Source organism: Pseudophryne corroboree, unplaced genomic scaffold (genome assembly GCF_028390025.1).
Source record: "Pseudophryne corroboree isolate aPseCor3 unplaced genomic scaffold, aPseCor3.hap2 scaffold_1130, whole genome shotgun sequence".
NCBI classification, from domain to species: Eukaryota; Metazoa; Chordata; class Amphibia; order Anura; family Myobatrachidae; genus Pseudophryne; species Pseudophryne corroboree.
Genome location: NW_026967756.1, coordinates 147,658 through 171,135, shown reverse-complemented (window position 1 = coordinate 171,135; position 23,478 = coordinate 147,658). Strand labels below are relative to the sequence as shown.

General features: G+C 49.0%; 1 protein-coding gene across 1 annotated transcript in view; it reads right to left on the bottom strand.

Annotated features, from left to right (window-relative positions):
* Window positions 1–296: 296 nt before the first annotated feature.
* WDR97 (WD repeat domain 97) overlaps window positions 297–23,478 on the bottom strand; it is a gene marked incomplete at both ends in the record, with an annotated part of 162,258 nt that continues 139,076 nt past the window's right edge. The window contains one exon of the mRNA XM_063950634.1: window positions 297–421. Coding sequence (XP_063806704.1) covers window positions 297–421 — 125 coding nt within the window. The remainder of the gene's footprint in view (window positions 422–23,478) is intronic.

Below are 23,478 nucleotides of genomic sequence, written 5' to 3'. Positions count from 1 at the left end.
AGGGAAAAACGAGGCAGGGCAGGCAGAGAGAGAGGGAAACACGAGGCAGGGCAGGCAGAGAGAGAGGGAAACACGAGGCAGGGCAGGCAGAGAGAGAGGGAAACACGAGGCAGGGCAGGCAGAGAGAGAGGGAAACACGAGGCAGGGCAGGCAGAGAGAGAGGGAAACACGAGGCAGGGCAGGCAGAGAGAGAGGGAAACCAGAGGCAGAGCAGGCAGAGAGAGAGGGAAACACGAGGCAGGGCAGGCAGAGAGAGAGGGAAACACGAGGCAGAGCAGACAGATGAAAATCCATACCTGGGTAACATGGAGTGTGGCTGAGTGAGCCTCTTTCTATCATCCTTGGAGAGAGAGAGTATCTCTGTCTCTAGTACAGGAACTGGAGGATCAGTAACCGTTGATGGAGACTTCATGCATATTGCCTATGAGAGAGACACATTTATTGACTTATTCCGTTTATTAGCTTATAACAGGAACACATTATGGGACACACTAACGTTCCAAGTGAGGGCTGTGGGCAGACGGATAATAAGGGAGACTAATAAGGAAGCATGTAATGGCCCCACTAGGGTCCATTTATCATTGAAATTAGGATTTATTACACTCGGTAACAGCATACAAGATGTATACGTGGAGCCCGGGAACAGCTGGACTCACATGCAGGAGAAGATGCAATTACTTTCATATGCTCATGACGTGTCCAGTTCCACAACACTAGTCCATGACCTATATTTGCTGTAAGTCAGGACTGTAGAGAACATGTACATAATAAGATATATATATGCACACACACACACACACACACACACACACACACACACACACACACACACACACACACACACACACACACACACACACACACACACTATATATATATATATATATATATATATATATATATATAAATCAGAATCAGCTTTATTGGCCAGGTATACTTGCATGTACTAGGAATTTGTTTTCGGTTTACAGTGCAGCAGACACAAAGGGAACAAGTAAACAGGAAGGGGGGACATGTGCAGTCTTCAGATAAAGGAAACATAGGGACCAGAGTGATCATCATTACATGCAGAGTAATAGAGTAGAGCGACTGGGCGGTCTACCAGGGGGTCGGATGGTCAGGAGTTCAGCAGGTGGACTGCTTGAGGAAAGAAGCTTTTGAGGCTTCTGTTGGATCTGGTGGGGATGGCCCTGTATCGTCTGCCAGATGGCAGCAGGTTGAGCATGCCATGACTAGGGTGAAGCGGGTCCTTAACTATTCTAGTTGCCCGTTTTTTGGCTCTGGACAGATACAGATCATGGACAGGGGGAAGGTCCGCTCCGATGATCTTCTCAGCTGACCTTACCACTCTTTGGAGCCTGCGTTTCTCTCTCTCACTGGCGGAACTATACCAGACGATTATCGAGGAGCACAGCACAGATTCTACGATTGCGGAGTAGAAGAGGAGCAGGAGCTTCGGTGGGATATTGAACTTCTTAAGTTGCCTTAGGAAGAACAGCCTCTGCTGCGCCTTTCCAATGATGGCCTTTGCATTGAGCCCCCATTTGAGATCTCGGGAGATTGTGGTCCCCAGGAACTTGAAGGAGTCCACTAGCGACACCACGCTGTCGGCTATGATTAGTGGGGGAACTCCATCTGGCTTCTTCCTAAAGTCCACTACCATCTCAACAGTTTTGAGTGGGTTGAGCTCGAGGTTGTTGCAGCTACACCACCAGGCCAGCCGGTCCACTTCCTGTCTGTACGCAGATTCGTTCCCATCTTTTATGAGGTCGATGACGGTGGTGTCATCAGCAAATTTAATGATCTTAACTGACTGCGACTCGGAGGAGCAGTCGTTGGTATACAGAGAGAAGAGCAGGGGTGAGAGGACACAGCCCTGAGAGCCCCAGTACTGATGAACATTGCATCGGAGGTGAATTCTCCCGCTTTGACCACCTGTTTTCTATCTGTCAGAAAGTCAACAATCCAGGAACAGGTAGCTTCTGGTACCCCTTGGCGGAGAAGTTTGGGGTAGAGAGTGCTGGGGACGATTGTGTTGAAGGCTGAGCTGAAGTCGACAAACAGGACCCTCGCATAGGAACCAGGTGCATCCAGATGCTGCAGAATGTAGTGCAGGCCCAGGTTGACAGCGTCCTCAACGCACCGATTCGCTCGATTGGCGAACTGAAGGGGGTCTAATTGGGGGCCGGTCACAACTTTTAGGTGGTTCAGTACCAGGCGCTCGAACACTTTCATGACCACAGACGTCAGTGCTATCGGCCTGTAGTCATTTAGGCTTGTGATGGTAGGTTTCTTTGGGACCGGAACAATTGTGGAGCTTTTGAGGCAGGAGGGAACTTTGCACAGTTGTAGCAATTTGTTGAATATGCTGGCGAATATGGGGGCAAGCTGACCAGCGCATGATCTCAGGGCGGAGGGCGACACTCCATCAGGACCCGGAGCCTTCCTGGGATTGACCCTCTTGAACATCTCCTCCACCTCCTCGCTGGCAATCTGCAATACCTGGGGTCGGCAACCGGAGGGGAGATCAGTAGGGGGGAGGTGGTTTGGTTCGCAGGGGTCGTTTTTGTCAAACCTGCAATAAAAGAGGTTCAGCTCATCTGTTAGCTACTGGTGCATGGCAGAGTGCTTTGGTTGTTTCTTGTAGTTGGTGATGGCCTGCAATCCTTTCCAAACGGATACTGGGTCGTTGGTTGAGAGATCGTTTGCCAGCTTGTCCGAGAACTGCTTTTTAGCCAGCCTGATTCCTTTCGTTAGTGAGTTCCTAGCGTGGTTGAATAGTGCTCTGTCGCCACTGCTGTATGCCTTCTCTTTGTCCCGGCGAAGATGCCTGAGCTGGGCGTTGAACCATGGTTTGTTGTTGTTGTAGGTGCGATAGGTCTTGGTAGGAATACACGTGTCTTCACAGAATCTGATATAGGATGTTATGGTATTAGTCAGGTCATTCAGATCGGTTGCTGAAGCTTCGAAGACCTCCCAGTCCGTGCAGTCGAAGCAGGCCTGGAGCTCCAGCTTAGCCTCATTGGTCCATTTCTTGACCGTTCTGAGCACAGGCTTAGCCGCCTTCAGCTTCTGTGTATATGTGGGGAGAAGGTGTACAAGGCAGTGGTCAGATAGACCAAGAGCGGCACGAGGGATTGACCGGAAGGCAGACTTGAGGGTGGTGTAGCAGTGGTCCAGGATGCGCCCTTCCCTGGTGGGGCACGTCACTTGTTGTTTGAACTTGGGTAGTTCCTGACTTAGGTTTGTCCTGTTGAAGTCGCCCAGCATGAGAAGCAAAGAGTCCGGGTGCTTTTGCTCTATGTTCGATATGCAGGCAGTCAGGTGATGCAGGGCTTCATTAGCGCAGTGTACACTCCCACGAGGACTATTGAGGCAAATTCCCAGGGGGAGTAGAAGGGGTTGCAGTTGATACATAGCATCTCCAGGTGCGGGCTGCATGATTTGCCTAGGATCGTGACATTGGTGCACCACCTTTCGTTGATGTAGAAACAAATGCCACCACCTTTCGATTTTCCAGAGAGTTCCTTGGAGCGGTCGGCTCTGTAGAGACCAAAGCCCGGCAGGGACACTGGGGGGTCGGTAATGAGATCATCCAGCCACGTCTCCGTGAAGCAAAGGACCGATGACCCAGCAATGCCTGATCGCGCACTGCCCAGGAGGAGGGACAATTCGTCAAGCTTGTTCGCTAGTGAGCGCACGTTTGAGAGCAGGATCGCAGGGAGTGCTGACCGGTGCCCCTTCCGCCGCCACTTCACAAGTGCGCCCGCGCGACTGCCTCTCATCCTAACCCAAGGTCTCCTGCGAGGGCCGATGTTGGGACTTCCATGGTGGTGACGGGGATCGCATGCCACAGGGGCACTCGCCAGGACGTTCATGCAGGGATTGTCTACTTGGGGGCTGTAGTCGCTGTGGCATTTGGGCCCTCCTCTACTGACCCGGGTGTCGCCTCTGTCTGCGCAGCCGCGGAGTGCACCTCTGTGGGATCTTCTGCATGGACAGCGGGAAGTAGTGACATCTGGTCTGGGAGGTGCGGAGGGGGTGGCGCTGCCGCATCTGGGGGCTGCTGTCATGCCGGCATAGGGCCAGGACTCACTGGGGCATTGACTGTGTTGGCCGGGTGAAGCGCCATGACAAGGAGGGGGGCGTGGCCAGGTCGGCAGAAGGTTGGAGCCTGTTTTGGCTGCTAGATTGGGGGGGCGCAGCCGGACTGGTACAAAGCCTTGACTCACCAGGGAATACATACTGTTCGCGTTGTCTGGGGGAAGCGCAGTGGGTAGGGCTCTCACTATAATGCCTGCAGTTCATCCACCGGAGGCCGCATGAGGGGTCGCCGAGTGCTGGGTTACCTGGGGGCCAGATTGGCCAAGGAGTCTTGACTTGCAGGGGGATCACTATATATAATACATATATAATAACACATATATAATACAGTATATTAAAACGGGTACTTGAAATAAGGACTCTCAGGCAGGTTTTCCGGTAAAATACTGTGGGGTAAATTTACTAAGATGGGAGTTCTATTTAAGATGGGATGTTGCCCGTAGCAACCAATCAGATTTTATTTCTCATTTGTCTAGCACCTTCTAGAAGATGATACCTGGAACCTGATTAGTTGGTGTGGTCAACATCCCATCTTAAATAGATCTCCCATCTTATTAAATTTACCCCAGTGTCTGGCAGGATTTTAGTTAGCAATTGGGCAAAACCATGTGCACTGCAGGGGGGACAGATGTAACATGTGCAGAGAGAGTTAGATTTGGGTGTGGTGAGTTCAATCTGCAATCTAAATTGCAGTGTAAAAATAAAGCAGCCAGTATTTACCCTGCACAGAAACAATATAACCCACCCAAATCTAACTCTCTCTACAAATGTTATATCTGCCTCCCCTGCAGTGCATATGGTTTTGTCCAACTGCTAAAAAATATCCTGCTGCGATCAACTTGGAATTACCCCCATTGAGCACAGCATACACAGGCTTGGGCCTGGTCACACAGACACATAACTTAAAATAAACAAAAGAAAATAAATGTCTTATCACTCCCCGAGCTCAACAGTCATTTTGCTGCAGTGACATGCAGCCACCATCCGCCATGCTCTCCTGACACTATAAAATTGCAGCCTACTCGCTGGCCTCTAATAGGCATCAGTGCACCATGCAGTGGGTGTTTGGGGATTTTAAACCCCTCTCCTGCTTCTGACTTCCTGTTGGCTCTGGGTGAGCTGGAAAAATTAAATTCTATTTTTCCATTTTGAGCTGTGCAATCCAGAAAGCCCGGAGTTCCAAATTCTACTGCCGATGCAGTATGTGCAGGTCTTGTTTTCCTCTCTTTAGAAGGGAGCTGATCCCACAGAAATGTGGGCAATTGTGGTGAGACACCAGCCCTCTCACCAAAAATTATATATATATATGTATATATATATATATATATATATATATAGTGACAAGAACACTGGAATAGTGTTTGAGGGCAGGTATGTTTGTCCCAGGTTCTTGATTTACCTGTATTAGGAAAATGTTTTGTTTTGTCAGAAGTTCAGAACCTTTTCAGTTTATTGGAAAAACTGGATAAGGGCCCTGAAAGAAAGATAGGGCAAGTTCCAGACGTTGGGCCCAGTTCGTGACCTCACAGAAGGCTAATCAGGGTTTCAGCTGTGTTAGTGGGTTATAGGGCTGCTAGCCTGATTAGTGTGTGCAGACTGCCTGAGAAGACTGCAGGATCTCTGTGAGAGAAATACGCTTCCTTATACATGTGAGCCAAACAGTGTTGACTGGAAAACTCTGTTTTTTTTTTTGTTTAAAGACAGTTAGGAACGTCTTGTGTTTAGTTAGTGCCGGACAGGCAAGGTATTTTCTTTTGATATTTATTTTGTTTTCTGCCTAATAAAACTGGTCGTGGCCAGTTGCACCACACACTGGACTTGTGTGATTCCTCAGCTGCTGCTTGCTAACATTTACCCCACAAAACAGCACCTTGTTCCCTTACAGTGTTACAACTTGGTGGAGAATGCGAGCATGCCGTTCTGCGCATAAGTGAAAGCAGCAGCTTTATGAGGCCTGCGGAAAACGGTGGTTTGTGCAGATACAGCCCAGTGTGGAGTTGCTGAGACTCGCCCTGAGGATTTGATATATGTCCTGGGTAAAAGCAGCTACAAAGCCGCCTGAAAAATCTGTCGACATGGAGGAACTGCTCAAAGCCTTGCTGCAAGCTACAGCGGCTCAGCAGGAGGCCAACAGACAGCAGCAGGTGGCAATGGAGGAAAGTAGGAGACAGCAGCAGGTGGCAATGGAGGAAAACAGGAGACAGCAGCAGGTGGCTATTGACGAACTTTACAGGCAACAGCGTCAGGATAGAGAGGCCTTAACAGAAGTGGTGCAGAGCCTTGCAGCCCGGATTGGAGATGTGGCCATCAGTGCTCCGACCAGCTCTAGTTCTATACGGGCCAGTCACTTCCTGCAGAAAATGACAGAGGCTGATGATGTAGAGGCCTACCTGACCACGTTTGAAAGGACTGCCAAGCGTGAGAACTGGCCGAAAGCACAGTGGGCCAGTCTGCTGGTGCCTTTTCTGTCAGGTGAGCCCCAAAAAGTGTACTTTGATTTAAGCCCTGCTGAGGCTCGGGACTATGATAAACTAAAGACTGAGATCCTGACCCTCCTGGGAGTCACGCTGTCAGTACGAGCACCATTGGGTGTACGCCATGGAGAAGCCTCCTCGCTCCCAGATGCACGACCTTATTCAGATAACAAAAAAATGGTTAAAGCCAGAGACTTTAACTGGTCCCCAGATGGTTGAAAGAGTCGTCATGGACCGCTACTTGAGATCTTTGCCCATGGTCCTGCGCAAGTGGGTGAGCCATGGAAACCCGGATACTGCTGGCCAATTAGTGGACATGGTAGAGAGGCATTTGGCGGCAGAGGAACTACTGATGACCACCCAGCAACCCATAAATCCTCGACAGCGCCCTTCAGTGAAGACTGGTAAGACTGTTCCATGGGAAAATGTTGCTGGGCGGTTAAGAGAATGCAAGGCTGGAGAGACTGTAAACACTGGCCCTGGAGACAGGCCAATGGGGCTAGAACGGTCTATGCTGCCCAAACGGGTTGATAATCGTGTGGTTAAATGTTTTAGGTGTGGTATGCCAAGTCATGTTATTGCCAATTGCCCAGTCACGCAAGAACCCATGCAATGTGATGCTACCTTTGAATGTCGCAGAATATCTTTCTTTGCTAGGTTAGCCTGTACTGTGGTACCTTCACCTGAGCTGGAAAAACAAATGTGTAATGTGTTCTTAGAGGGTAACCGGGTAGAGGCCTTGCTAGATTCAGGAAGTTTAGTTACCCTCGTGAAAGCTGGGTTAGTGAACCCCTTAAAGGTCCAGCAAATATCTATTGGGGTAACTTGCATACATGGGGATACCCAACATTATGTCACTGCTGAAGTGAATATAGAAACTTGTTGTGGGTCAGCAATTGTTAAAGTAGGACTGGTCCCCACCCTGCCCCATACCCATACCCCATTTCACAGCCCCATACTATTATCCCTCCTCCACCAAACTTCACAGCTGGCACAATGCAGTCAGGCAGGTAACGTTCTCCCGGCATCCGCCAAACCCAGACTCTGACTGCCAAAAAGAGAAGCGTGAGTCACCACTCCAAAGAATACAATTCTACTGCTCCACAGTCCAGTGCCTGTGTGCTTTACACCACTCCATCCAACGCTTGGCATTGGATTTGGTGATGTGAGGCTTGCATGCAGCTGTTCGCCCATGGAAACCCATTCCATTAAGCTCCAGCCGCACAGTTTTTGTGCTTACATTAATGCCAGTGGAAGTTCGGAACTCTTCAGCTGTGGAATCAGCAGAACGTTGGCAACTTTTACGTACCATGTGCCTTAGCGTTCATTGACCCTGCTCTGTGATTTTACGTGGTCTGTCACTTCGTGACCAAGTTGCTGTTGTTCCTAAACCATATCTCCCAACGTGACCCTCTCCAGGAAGGACACAATGCTCTGCTTCTGGACTTCCCTCTTACTGTATGATTACCATCACCTGTGCTGTACCCTAATACTGACCCAGTGCTCATACCTATGTCATACCTCCCAACATGACCTCTCCAGGAGGACACAATGCTCTGCTCCTGCACTACCCTCTTACTGTATGATTACCATCACCTGTGCTGTATCCCAATACTGACCCAGTGCTCATACCTATGTCATACCTCCCAACATGATCCTATCCAGGAGGACACAATGCTCTCCCCCTGCTCTTCCCTCTTACTGTATGATTACCATCACCTGTGCTGTACCCTAATACTGACCCAGTGCTCATACCTATGTCACACCTCCCAACATGACCTCTCCAGGAGGACACAATGCTCTGCTCCTGCACTACCCTCTTACTGTATGATTACCATCACCTGTGCTGTACCCTAATACTGACCCAGTGCTCATACCTATGTCATACCTCCCAACATGACCCTCTCCAGGAGGACACAATGATCTGTTCCTGCTCTTTCCTCTTACTGTATGATTACCATCACCTGTGCTGTACCCTAATACTGACCCAGTGCTCATACCTATGTCATACCTCCCAACATGACCTCTCCAGGAGGACACAATGCTCTGCTCCTGCACTACCCTCTTACTGTATGATTACCATCAGCTGTGCTGTACCCTAATACTGACCTAGTGCTCATACCTATGTCATACCTCCCAACATGACCTCTCCAGGAGGACACAATGCTCTGCTCCTGTTCTTCCCTCTTACTGTATGATTACCATCACCTGTGCTGTACCCCAATACTGACCCAGTGCTCATACCTATGTCATACCTCCCAACATGTCCTCTCCAGGAGGACACAATGCTCTGCTCCTGCTCTACCCTCTTACTGTATGATTACCATCACCTGTGCTGTACCCTAATACTGACCCAGTGCTCATACCTATGTCATACCTCCCAACATGACCCTCTCCAGGAGGACACAATGATCTGTTCCTGCTCTTTCCTCTTACTGTATGATTACCATCACCTGTGCTGTACCCTAATACTGACCCAGTGCTCATACCTATGTCATACCTCCCAACATGACCTCTCCAGGAGGACACAATGCTCTGCTCCTGCACTACCCTCTTACTGTATGATTACCATCAGCTGTGCTGTACCCTAATACTGACCTAGTGCTCATACCCATGTCATACCTCCCAACATGACCTCTCCAGGAGGACACAATGCTCTGCTCCTGTTCTTCCCTCTTACTGTATGATTACCATCACCTGTGCTGTACCCCAATACTGACCCAGTGCTCATACCTATGTCATACCTCCCAACATGTCCTCTCCAGGAGGACACAATGCTCTGCTCCTGCTCTACCCTCTTACTGTATGATTACCATCACCTGTGCTGTACCCTAATACTGACCCAGTGCTCATACCTATGTCTTACCTCCCAACATGACCCTCTCCAGGAGGACACAATGCTCTGCTCCTGCACTTCCCTCTTACTGTATGATTACCATCACCTGTGCTGTACCCTAATACTGACCCAGTGCTCATACCTATGTCTTACCCCCCTTTTGCCAGAGAACACCAAGATTGGCAAATTCGCCACTGGCGCCCTGTGCTCTTCACAGATGAAAGCAGGTTCTCACTGAGCACATGTGACAGACGTGACAGAGTCTGGAGACACCAAGGAGAACGTTCTGCTGTCTGCACCATCCTCCAGCATGACCGGTTTGGCAGTGGGTCAGTAATGGTGTGGGGTGGCATTTCTTTGGGGGGCCGCACAGCCCTCCGTGTGCTCGCCAGAGGTAGCCTGACTGCCATTAGGTACCGAGATGAGATCCTCAGACCCCTTGTGAGACCATATGCTGGTGCGGTTGGCCCTGGGTTCCTCCTAATGCAAGACAATGCTAGACCTCATGTGACTGGAGTGTGTCAGTAGTTCCTGCAAGACGAAGGCATTGATGCTATGGACTAGCCCGCCCATTCCCCAGACCTGAATCCAATTGAGCACATCTGGGACATCATGTCTCACTCCATCCACCAACGCCATGTTGCACCACAGACTGTCCAGGAGTTGGCGGATGCTTTAGTCCAGGTCTGGGAGGAGATCCCTCAGGAGACCATCCGCCACCTCATCAGGAGCATGCCCAGGCGTTGTAGGGAGGTCATACAGGCACGTGGAGGCCACACACACTACTGAGCCTCATTTTGACTTGTTTTACGGACATTACATCAAAGTTGGATCAGCCTGTAGTGTGTTTTTCCACTTTAATTTTGAGTGTGACTCCAAATCCAGACCTCCATGGGTTAATAAATGTGATTTCCATTGATAATTTTTGTGTGATTTTGTTGTCAGCACATTCAACTATGTAAAGAACAAAGTATTTAATAAGAATATTTCATTCATTCAGATCTAGGATGTGTTATTTTAGTGTTCCCTTTATTTTTTTGAGCATATATATATATATATATATATATATATATATATATATAGTCACATGCCAATCCCTCGGAATGAGGTTTAAGACAGAACCAGCACTCTGCGTAATATTCAAAACAAATCTTTACTCCACGTTGAACTTCATTCTTAGAACAGTTACATCGACATCAGCATGTATCGACAACAGCATATACTCATCGTATTGTAGTAATATTTCATCACTGGCAAACTCCCAAACAGCCGTTTTCGGTAAGTAACCTTCCTCAGGGGAATAACCAGGCAAAATGTGAAACTGCCATGTCAGAAAGTGCTTGTGTGCCGTGCAACCTTACATCACCTGTGAGCGCATTATATGTGCTCACCGTGCCCTACTCACCACCAGCACCTGGAGTCCATCACCGCCCACAGAGACCAGTCCCGCCGCTGCACATACATCAGAAAGCGTGCGCCGTGGAACGCATGCCGCTCCCCACAAGTCCGGAAGTTCCGGTACGTGGAACGCAAGCAATTTGTGTCCAACAGAGACAAAATGCCTGGCAACAGGGGGAGTACTGCCATCAATTTTCTGGTATGCCTTTTTTATCGAGGACCTATGCATGGCAATCCTCTCCTTCAGCATTCAGCAGAAACTTGAAGGGAGGCAGGAAGTAACAGTAGTAAATTTGTCCTCTTATTCACCATCTGAGTTAGAAATGGCGGCTCTATCTAAGGGTCTTTCTTATGTACAGACGCACCGCCAAAATAAGTTTGACTGCGAAGTAGAGCTATATAAATTTCAACGACAATTGCGTTTAAAGGACTTCTTTCTACGAAAGGGAGAATTAACTGGACAACAGCCGACCTTCAGGGGCAGGAGTACGTTTGATCCACCACCTAGTAATGCGTCGATAGAGACATTTATGAGGTTAGTTCGTAACGAAACTTTGGCCTCAATACAGAAAGGTCGAATGCATTTTTCCAATTTGTCCAAACAGGAGTCTGAGGCCATTAAATGTTTACGAGATAATCCTGACATCATTATACGTCCCGCAGATAAGGGCGGGGCGATTATTATAATGAATCGTCAGGATTACATCGATGAGATTCTGCGTCAGTTGTCTGATACGGAATGTTACAAATTTCTCCACCTTGACCCTACTGAACGGTTCAAGAAGGAAATCGACTCGATCATCTCCTTAGGACTCTCTAATGGTTGGATTGATGAATCCACCTTTGACTTTCTAGGACAGGACTTTCCGAAGATCTCCCTAATATATATTTTGCCTAAAGTGCATAAGTCGCACATTAAACCACCTGGTAGGCCCATTATTTCTTCTCGTGGGTCTTTAGGTCAACCAATCTCTCAATTTATCGATTTCCACCATCAACCGGTGATTCAGGCTACCCCTCATTACATTAAGGATACTACCGATTTTCTTTGCAAACTCAAAGCAATTGGTCCGCTTTCAGCGGACTGTACACTGGTGACCATGGACGTCACCAGTCTGTACACTAATATTGGGCATGCTGAGGGATTGTCTGCTGTAAAAGAGTCCGTTGCCCTTAGTCCACAGTATAAGGGTCCTCCGTTAGAATTTTTTCTTTTATTGATGGAAGTGGTGCTCCACAAAAACTACTTCCTGTTTAATAACTCATTTTATGTACAACTTAAAAGCACCGCGATGGGGTCCAATATGGCGCCATCGTATGCCAATCTGTTCATGCATCAATATGAACAGAGACATATTATGGGTGATTTAACTTTTTCAAAATATATCAAATTCTATGTGCGCTATATAGATGACCTGTTTATGCTGTGCACTGGGGGTGACCGGCTCTTGTCTGATTTTGTTGCTAAGCTCAATAGTATTCCGGGGTCCATCAGATTCACAAGTACCCATAATGCTTCCGTGATCAACTTTCTCGATGTGTCCGTACGTGTACAGGACGGGATGTTAACAACAGGGATTTATAGGAAGCCCACTGACAAAAATTCTCTCCTTCTTGCATCAAGCTTTCACCCCGTAGCACTGAAAAAGGGTTTACCCTACTCCCAGTTGGTCCGCGTGGCAAGAATTACCTCTAATCGTGAGACATTACATGAGGCACTTACGAAGATGGGGGATAACTTTATCAACAGGGGTTATCACAGCACTGAAGTACAACAAGCTATTGATAAATGCATGTTGCTCTCACGAGATGAATTCTTGAAACCTCGGGCCAAATTGGAGTCTGATCGACTGGTTTTTGCCAGTACGTATTCGATCTCCTCAAGTAATGCCCGACAATCCATCCGCAGACATTGGCATATTCTGCAAACGGACCCTGTGATGAGACGATGCTGTGAACAGTTGCCACTGTTTTGTTACCGATGCAGCCGTAACATGAAAGAAAAAGTAACCTTCTCCGACATTAGGCCACGTGTGGGCAGGGGAACTCAGTGGCTGCAACTTCAAACTGGTGCTTTCAGGTGCCATGGATGTGTTAACTGCAGCTTCATGTTGACAGGCAAGATCTGTTGTCATCCGTCTAAAGGCACAAAATACACCTTAAGACATAGGATGACCTGTGAAACTAAATTTGTGACTTACATGATTGTCTGCCCGTGTAAGAAAATCCACATAGGAAAAACGATACGAATGCTGAAGGAGAGGATTGCCATGCATGGGTCCTCGATAAAAAAGGCATACCAGAAAATTAATGGCAGTACTCCCCCTGTTGCCAGGCATTTTGTCTCTGTTGGACACAAATTGAGTGAGTTTACTTACATGCCAATTGATCACGTACCACCCTTGAGGAGGGGAGGGGACAGACACAGACTCCTACTCCAGCAAGAGTGTCGATGGATATACCAGATGGAGTCTATGGCCCCCCATGGTCTCAATGAAGAATTTTCTTTAGTTCCTTTTCTTTAAGGTGCTGTGATCTGATGGATCACGGGCATTGTTTGTGGGCACTATGAGTAATGGTGCCTTTCTAATAATAATACAATATACTTTTCTGTACACATTGACCCTGTGTTCACACGTCTGTAAGTCCTTTTTGTCTTTCTTCATGATTTCTGATTTTTGTTGTGTGTTAGTTAGATGGTTTTTATCCACATTCATGTACAGGACTTCTCTAACGTTTGGATCATATGAGAATACTATTAGTTATTTAGGGTTAATCTATTTTTGATGGTATTCAGGTGCCCCACTATTGTAACCTTGGTCTCATTTTCGATCCTTACTGATCTTTGTCAGTCCTGCTAGAATCACTTTATTATTACTTTTGTATGGTTATTTGACAGTTATGTTTGTTACGGTATTGTTGCCAATACTACTATCAGCACAATGGGACACATACACTTGTTGCCCCGAGACGCTGTGCCCGCTAGCGCAGCACTGACGGGAGGACTTCCGCCGAGTGACACGCAGCTTGCGTTCCACGTACCGGAACTTCCGGACTCATGGGGAGCGGCGTGCGTTCCACGGCGCACGCTTTCTGATGTATGTGCAGCGGCGGGACTGGTCTCTGTGGGCGGTGATGGACTCCAGGTGCTGGTGGTGAGTAGGTCACGGTGAGCACATATAATGCGCTCACAGGTGATGCAAGGGTTGCACGGCACACAAGCACTTTCTGACATGGCAGTTTCACATTTTGCCGGGTTATTCCCCTGAGGAAGGTTACTTACCGAAAACGGCTGTTTGGGAGTTTGCCAGCGATGAAATATTACTACAATGCGATGAGTATATGCTGTTGTCGATACATGCTGATGTCGATGTAACTGTTCTAAGAATGAAGTTCAACGTGGAGTAAAGATTTGTTTTGAATATTACGCAGAATGCTGGTTCTGTCTTAAACCTCATTCCGAGGGATTGGCATGTGACTATATATATATATATTACGCAGAGTGCTGGTTCTGTCTTACACCTCATTCCGAGGGATCGGCATGTGACTATATTATCTTCTATTTAACCGGACACCTGCTCTTTTTCTAATGGAGAGTGTCAGTGCGGCTTCCCGGGACTTTGTTCTGTGATTTGGCTATATATATATATATATATATATAATATATTACACACACACACACACACACACACACACACACACACACACACACACACACACACACACACTCACTAGCAGTGCCTCACCATGGTTGCTGAGTGAGTTTATTGAATTATACATATTTTTCTTGCCCATTGTTTTTAGTTCACTCATCTGTTTTAATATCTTCTGTAGTAAAAAAAAAAGGTAATTTTTATTGTCTTATTGTTACCAATTCCTTCAGTCTGTAAATCCCTCATTGTAACCACATTACGGGTCTTATTGCTGTCATCAGTTATGAGTATGATGTTATTGGTGAGAAATGTGCAAAGGGACAACTATTGCGCAAAATGAGTTCATGGATTGTACAATGTATTTAAGCTTGCAGACTGACATCTAGAGACCCCATCTCACTGCAAGTCCTACCCTATCACCCAGCCCGACATCTAGAGACCCCATCTCACTGCAATTCCTACCCTATCACCCAGCCCGACATCTAGAGACCTCATCTCACTGCAAGTCCTACCCTATCACCCAGCCCGACATCTAGAGACGCCATCTCACTGCAAGTTCTACTCTATCACGCAGCCCGACATCTAGAGACCCCATCTCACTGCAAGTCCTACCCTATCACCCAGCCCGACATCTAGAGACGCCATCTCACTTCAAGTCCTACCCTATCACCCAGCCCGACATCTAGAGACCCCATCTCACTGCAAGTCCTACCCTATCACCCAGCCCGACATCTAGAGACCCCATGTCACTGCAAGTTCTACCCTATCACCCAGCCCGACATCTAGAGACCCCATCGCACTGCAAGTCCTACCCTATCACCCAGCCCGACATCTAGAGACCCCATCTCAATGCAAGTCCTACCCTATCACCCAGCCCGACATCTAGAGAACCCCATCTCACTGCAAGTCCTACTCTATCACCCAGCCCGACATCTAGAGACGCCATCTCACTGCAAGTCCTACCCTATCACCCAGCCCGACATCTAGAGACCCCATCTCACTGCAAGTTCTACACTATCACGCAGCCAGACATCTAGAGACCCCATCTCACTGCAAGTCCTACCCTATCACCCAGCCCGACATCTAGAGACCCCATCTCACTGCAAGTCCTACCCTATCACCCAGCCCGACATCTAGAGACGCCATCTCACTGCAAGTTCTACTCTATCACGCAGCCCGACATCTAGAGACCCCATCTCACTGCAAGTCCTACCCTATCACCCAGCCCGACATCTAGAGACGCCATCTCACTTCAAGTCCTACCCTATCACCCAGCCCGACATCTAGAGACCCCATCTCACTGCAAGTCCTACCCTATCACCCAGCCCGACATCTAGAGACCCCATGTCACTGCAAGTCCTACCCTATCACCCAGCTCGACATCTAGAGACCCCATCTCACTGCAAGTCCTACCCTATCACCCAGCCCGACATCTAGAGACGCCATCTCACTGCAAGTCCTACCCTATCACCCAGCCCGACATCTAGAGACGCCATCTCACTGCAAGTCCTACCCTATCACCCAGCCCGACATCTAGAGACCCCATCTCACTGCAAGTCCTACCCTATCACCCAGCCCGACATCTAGAGACCCCATCTCACTGCAAGTCCTACCCTATCACCCAGCCCGACATCTAGAGACCCCATCTCACTGCAAGTTCTACACTATCACGCAGCCCGACATCTAGAGACCCCATCTCACTGCAAGTTCTACACTATCACGCAGCCCGACATCTAGAGACCCCATCTCACTGCAAGTCCTACCCTATCACCCAGCCCGACATCTAGAGACCCCATCTCACTGCAAGTTCTACTCTGTCACCCAGCCCGACATCTAGAGAACCCATCTCACTGCAAGTCCTACCCTATCACCCAGCCCGACATCTAGAGACCCCATCTCACTGCAAGTTCTACCCTATCACCCAGCCCGACATCTAGAGACCCCATCTCACTGCAAGTCCAACCCTATTACCCAGCCCGACATCTAGAGACCCCATCTCACTGCAAGTCCTATCCTATCACCCAGCTCGACATCTAGAGACCCCATCTCACTGCAAGTCCTACCCTATCACCCAGCCCGACATCTAGAGACCCCATCTGACTGCAAGTTCTACACTATCACGCAGCCTGACATCTAGAGACCCCATCTCACTGCAAGTCCTACCCTATCACCCAGCCCGACATCTAAAGACCCCATCTCACTGCAAGTTCTACTCTGTCACCCAGCCCGACATCTAGAGAACCCATCTCACTGCAAGTCCTACCCTATCACCCAGCCCGACATCTAGAGACCCCATCTCACTGCAAGTCCTACCCTATCACCCAGCCCGACATCTAGAGACCCCATCTCACTGCAAGTCCTACCCTATCACCCAGCCCGACATCTAGAGAACCCATCTCACTGCAAGTCCTACCCTATCACCCAGCCCGACATCTAGAGACCCCATCTCACTGCAAGTCCTACCCTATCACCCAGCCCGACATCTAGAGACCCCATCTCACTGCAAGTCCTACCCTATCACCCAGCCCGACATCTAGAGACCCCATCTCACTGCAAGTTCTACTCTATCACGCAGCCCGACATATAGAGACCCCATCTCACTGCAAGTCCTACCCTATCACCCAGCCCGACATCTAGAGACCCCATCTCACTGCAAGTCCTACCCTATCACCCAGCCCGACATCTAGAGACCCCATCTCACTGCAAGTCCAACCCTATTACCCAGCCCGACATCTAGAGACCCCATCTCACTGCAAGTCCTACCCTATCACCCAGCCCGACATCTAGAGAACCCCATCTCACTGCAAGTCCTACTCTATCACCCAGCCGGACATCTAGAGACCCCATCTCACTGCAAGTCCTACCCTATCACCCAGCCCGACATCTAGAGAACCCCATCTCACTGCAAGTCCTACTCTATCACCCAGCCGGACATCTAGAGACCCCATCTCACTGCAAGTCCTACCCTATCACCCAGCCCGACATCTAGAGACCCCATCTCACTGCAAGTCCTACCTGTCACCCAGATTACTGAAAACCAGCCACTGCTGTCACACCAGAGTCACATTGAAAGTACGCTTCCAGGTGTAACGCTCACCTGCCTACTACCTAATGGCTTTTACAGATGAGACAGTCACCAACACAGCTCCTGAGTCACCACCAAGGAAGCAGCTGACACAGGTATAAAGTAAATGAGCTAAAACCCCATAATTCATTTCTGTATTGATGTATTAAGGTGAGTGAGCGTACCATGGTGAGTGCTGGGTTCTTGGTGTATATTATTTAAGCAATGCGGTCACAGGTGCTGCACCCCTGCTGCTAAATAATCTGCAAATTTTGGGATGAGATTTGAAGATGGTGGAATGATCCCCATGGCTCACCCACTTGCGCAGAGACACGGGCAGGGACCTCAAATACTGGTACATAACAACTCTTTCCACCATCTGGGGTCCAGTCATTGTCACCATTATTTGGTCAGGTGGAGGAGGTTGTGCATGTGTGAGCAGGGAGGTTTGTCCATGTGGTACACCCAGCGGTGCACACGTTGCACCAGGACAGACAGGGTAACTCCCAGGTGAGTCACAATTTCTGCTTTTCGTTTTTCATAATCCAAAGAATCTATAATTCACGGATGCCGGCTGGCCAGTGTCCTTCAGGCCAATTCTCCTGCTCGGCCGCCACACATGGTCAGAAACGCCTCCACATCATCAGTGTCTATACATATACAGAAACCCCCCATAAAATCCCCTTGCTATAGTATCAGCTCCCCCGGCTGGTGCAGCTTAGTGCTGCTTATCGGAAAATGTGATCACACAGATCACATATCATAGTGTGCAATGGCCCTCATGCCGAGTTGTTCGCTCGCTAGCTGCTTTTAGCAGCCATGCAAATGCTATGCCGTCGCCCTCTGGGAGTGTATCTTAGCTTAGCAGAAGTGCGAACGAAAGGATTGCAGCGCGGCAACAAAATAATTTTGTGCAGCTTCAGAGTAGCTCCATACCTACTCAGCGCTTGCGATCACTTCAGACTATTCAGTTCCTGTTTTGATGTCACAAACACGCCCTGCGTTCGGTCAGCCACGCCTACATTTCTCCAGCCACGCCTGCGTTTTTTCACTCACTCCCTGATAACAGTCAGTTGACACCCAGAAACGCCCACTTCCTGTCAATCACTCTGCGGTCAGCAGTGCGACTGAAAAGTTTCGCTAGACCTTGTGTGAAACTACATCGTTCATTGTAAGAGTGCGACACGCGTGCGCATTGCGTCGCATACGCATGCACAGAATTTAAATTTTTTTGCTTGATCGCTGCGCTGCGAACGAAAGCAGCTAGTGAACAACTCGGAATGACCACCAGTGTTCCATCCAACTCACCGGAGCAGCGGTCTATTATCTGGATGGGTTTGCTGTCCACTCTGTAGCTGGTTGGAAACCCGGTTTCTTTTCCTCTTACTAAAAAACATCAACACTGAGCCAGTATTCTAAAATCTGTGTTTTCAGTGGATTCCCATCAGATTTGGCTTTAGTAATCAGCAGATTACAAACCAGTCAGGAATCCACCGAAAGCCCCAAAACTGGTGTTTAGTAAATCTACCCCTGTCACGGATGAGGTTATCTGTAAACCCGGTCTAGGTCTGGTCTCTGGGTCTGGACTTGAGAGTTGCGGACAGAATTGTGCAGGGTTAAGATATGATCTCCTCATGCAGACGTGGCCGTTGGCTGAGGAACATAGGAGAGGAAGTGACCAGCTGTTTGGGTGGCTGAATAAACCTCTCATTTCAGCTGAAGGACTTGTAATTATTGTGTAAAAGATCCTTAATGTTACACAGTGTCTGGCACATGAGGATACTAGCTGGGCAGAATCCTCCAACGTGGGGGTCCTCAGCTCTAGGGGTGTAGAGTAAGTGTACCAGCCTGTGACGTACAGCCATCGGAGGGTTCCCAGTGAGTCTGCCCCAGGGCAATTATTTAAACGGCAAAACAAACCTGGTTTTGTCTATAAAATATTGTGCACACTCGCCGGGAACTGCCAATGACTGCAAGACGTAGGCTATTACTTTTACCCCTAGTCCTAAAGTACCACCAACAGGTCATTCTTTCATTATGCACAGGTAAGTTAGGGGCATATTTATTAAGAAAATGATGGCTAATTAGTGCGGAAGATTGCAGTCACTATTATAATTATTGGGGAATACAGTCTGACATCTACAGTATGTACTAAACTTGGCCATAATGGTTCCTCTGATGGCGTAAATCACTTTATGTCTATTGAGGCATTCTCGTACAAGATGGATCTTACATTCCTTTTCCCCCAGACTAGCCCTATGTATATTCCTTTCAGCAGGGTGACTGACTCCTCCATTGTGCCTGGATGTTACAGTGTGACTGACTCCTCCATAGTGTCCCGGATGGAACAGTGTGACAGACTCCTCCATTGTGTCCCGGGTGTTACAGTGTGACAGACTCCTCCATTGTGTCCCGGGTGTTACAGTGTGACTGACTCCTCCATTGTGTCCCGGATGTTACAGTGTGACTGACTCCTCCATTGTGTCCTGGATGTTACAGTGTGACTGACACCTCCATTGTGTCCCGGATGTTACAGTGTGACTGACTCCTCCATCGTGTCCTGGATGTTACAGTGTGACTGACTCCTCCATTGTGTCCCGGATGTTACAGTGTGACTGACTCCTCCATTGTGTCCTGGATGTTACAGTGTGACTGACTCTTCCATTGTGTCCCGGGTGTTACAGTGTGACCGACCCCTCCATTGTGCCCCGAATGTTACAGTGTGACCGACTCCTCCATTGTGCCCCGGATGTTACAGTGTGACTGACTCCTCCATTGTGTCCTGGATGGTACAGTGTGACTGACTCCTTTATTGTATCCCGGATGTTACAGTGTGACTGACTCCTCCATCGTGTCCCGGGTGTTACAGTGTGACTGACTCTTCCATTGTGTCCCGGATATTACAGTGTGACTGACTCCTTTATTGTATCCTGGATATTATAGTGTGACTGACTCCTCCATTGTGTCCCGGATGGTACAGTGTGACTGACTCCTCCATTGTGTCCCAGATGTTACAGTGTGACTGACTCCTCCATCGTGTCCCGAATGGTACAGTGTGAATGACTCCTCCATTGTGTCCCGGATGTTACAGTGTGACCGACTCCTTTATTGTATCCCGGATGTTACAGTATGACTGACTCCTCCATCGTGTCCCGGGTGTTACAGTGTGACTGACTCTTCCATTGTGTCCCGGATGTTACAGTGTGACTGACTCCTCCATTGTGTCCCGGATGGTACAGTATGACTGACTCCTCCATCGTGTCCCGGGTGTTACAGTGTGACTAACTCTTCCATTGTGTCCCGGATGTTACAGTGTGACTGACTCCTCCATTGTGTCCCGGATGGGACAGTGTGACTGACTCCTCCATTGTGTCCCGGATGTTACTATAGGACCGACCCCTCCATTGTGTCCCGGATGTTACAGTGTGAATGACTCCTCCATTGTGTCCTGGATGTTACAGTGTGACAGACTCCTCCATTGTGTCCCGGATGTTACAGTGTGACCGACACCTCCATTGTGTCCCAGGTGTTACAGTGTGACCGACTCTTCCATTGTGTCCCGGGTGTTACAGTTGACCGACTCCTCCATTGTGCCCCGGAAGTTACAGTGTGACCGACTCCTCCATTGTGCCCCGGATGTTACAGTGTGACCGACTCCTCCATTGTGCCCCGGATGTTACAGTGTGACTGACTCCTCCATTGTGTCCTGGATGGTACAGTGTGACTGACTCCTTTATTGTATCCCGGATGTTACAGTGTGACTGACTCCTCCATCGTGTCCTGGGTGTTACAGTGTGACTGACTCTTCCATTTTGTCCCGGATGGTACAGTGTGACTGACTCCTTTATTTTATCCTGAATGTTACAGTGTGACTGACTCCTCCATTGTGTCCCGGATGGTACAGTGTGACTGACTCCTCCATTGTGTCGCGGATGGTACAGTGTGACTGACTTCTCCATCGTGTCCCGAATGGTACAGTGTGAATGACTCCTCCACCGTGTCCCGGATGTTACAGTGTGACTGACTCCTCCATCGTGTCCCGGATGTTACAGTGTGACTGACTTCTCCATTGTGTCCCGGATGGTACAGTGTGACTGACTCCTCCATCGTGTCCCGGCTGGTACAGTGTGACTGACTCCTCCATCGTGTCCCGGATGTTACAGTGTGACTGACTCCTCCATCGTGTCCCGGATGGTACAGTGTGACTGACTCCTCCAATGTGTCCCGGGTGTTACAGTGTGACTGACTCCTCCATCGTGTCCCGGATGTTACAGTTTGACTGACTCCTCCATCGTGTCCCAGATGTTACAGTGTGACTGACTCCTCCATCGTGTCCCGGATATTACAGTGTGACAGACTCCTCCATCGTGTCCCGGGTGTTACAGTGTGACTGACTCCTCCATCGTGTCCCGGATGTTACAGTGTGACTGACTCCTCCATCGTGTCCCGGATGTTACAGTGTGACTGACTCCTCCATCGTGTCCCGGATGTTACAGTGTGACTGACTCCTCCATCGTGTCCCGGATGGTACAGTGTGAATGACTCCTCCGTTGTGTCCCGGATGTTACAGTGTGACTGACTCCTTCATCGTGTCCCGGATGTTACAGTGTGACTGACTCCTCCATCGTGTCCCGGATGTTACAGTGTGACTGACTCCTCCATTGTGTCCCGGGTGTTACAGTGTGACTGACTCTTCCATTGTGTCCCGGATGTTACAGTGTGACTGACTCCTCCATTGTTTCCGGGATGTTACTATATGACCGAACCCTCCATTGTGTCCCGGATGTTACAGTGTGACTGACTCCTCCATTGTGTCCCGTATGGTACAGTGTGACTGACTCCTCCATTGTGTCCCGGATGTTACAGTGTGACTGACTCCTCCATCGTGTCCCGGGTGTTACAGTGTGACTGACTCCTCCATCGTGTCCCGGGTGTTACAGTGTGACTGACTCCTCCATCGTGTCCCGGATGTTACAGTGTGACTGACTGCTCCATTGTGTCCCGGATGGTACAGTGTGACTGACTCCTCCATTGTGTCCCGGATGGTACAGTGTGACTGACTCCTCCGTTGTGTCCCGGATGTTACAGTGTGACTGACTCCTCCATCGTGTCCTGGATGTTACAGTGTGACTGACTCCTCCTTTGTGTCCCGGATGTTACAGTGTGACTGACTCCTCCATTGTGTCCTGGATGTTACAGTGTGACTGACTCTTCCATTGTGTCCCGGATTTTACAGTGTAACTGACTCCTTTATTGTATCCTGGATGTTACAGTGTGACTGACTCCTCCATTGTGTCCCGGATGGTACAGTGTGACTGACTCCTCCATTGTGTCCCGGATGTTACAGTGTGACTGACTCCTCCATCGTGTCCCGGATGTTACAGTGTGATTGACTCCTCCATCGTGTCCCGAATGGTACAGTGTGAATGACTCCTCCATCGTGTCCCGGATGTTACAGTGTGACTGACTCCTCCATCGTGTCCCGGATGTTACAGTGTGACTGACTTCTCCATTGTGTCCCGGATGGTACAGTGTGACTGACTCCTCCATCGTGTCCCGAATGGTACAGTGTGAATGACTCCTCCATTGTGTCCCGGATGTTACAGTGTGACTGACTCCTTTATTGTATCCCGGATGTTACAGTATGACTGACTCCTCCATCGTGTCCCGGGTGTTACAGTGTGACTGACTCTTCCATTGTGTCCCGGATGTTACAGTGTGACTGACTCCTCCATTGTGTCCCGGATGGTACAGTATGACTGACTCCTCCATCGTGTCCCGGGTGTTACAGTGTGACTGACTCTTCCATTGTGTCCCGGATGTTACAGTGTGACTGACTCCTCCATTGTGTCCCGGATGGGACAGTGTGACTGACTCCTCCATTGTGTCCCGGATGTTACTATAGGACCGACCCCTCCATTGTGTCCCGGATGTTACAGTGTGAATGAC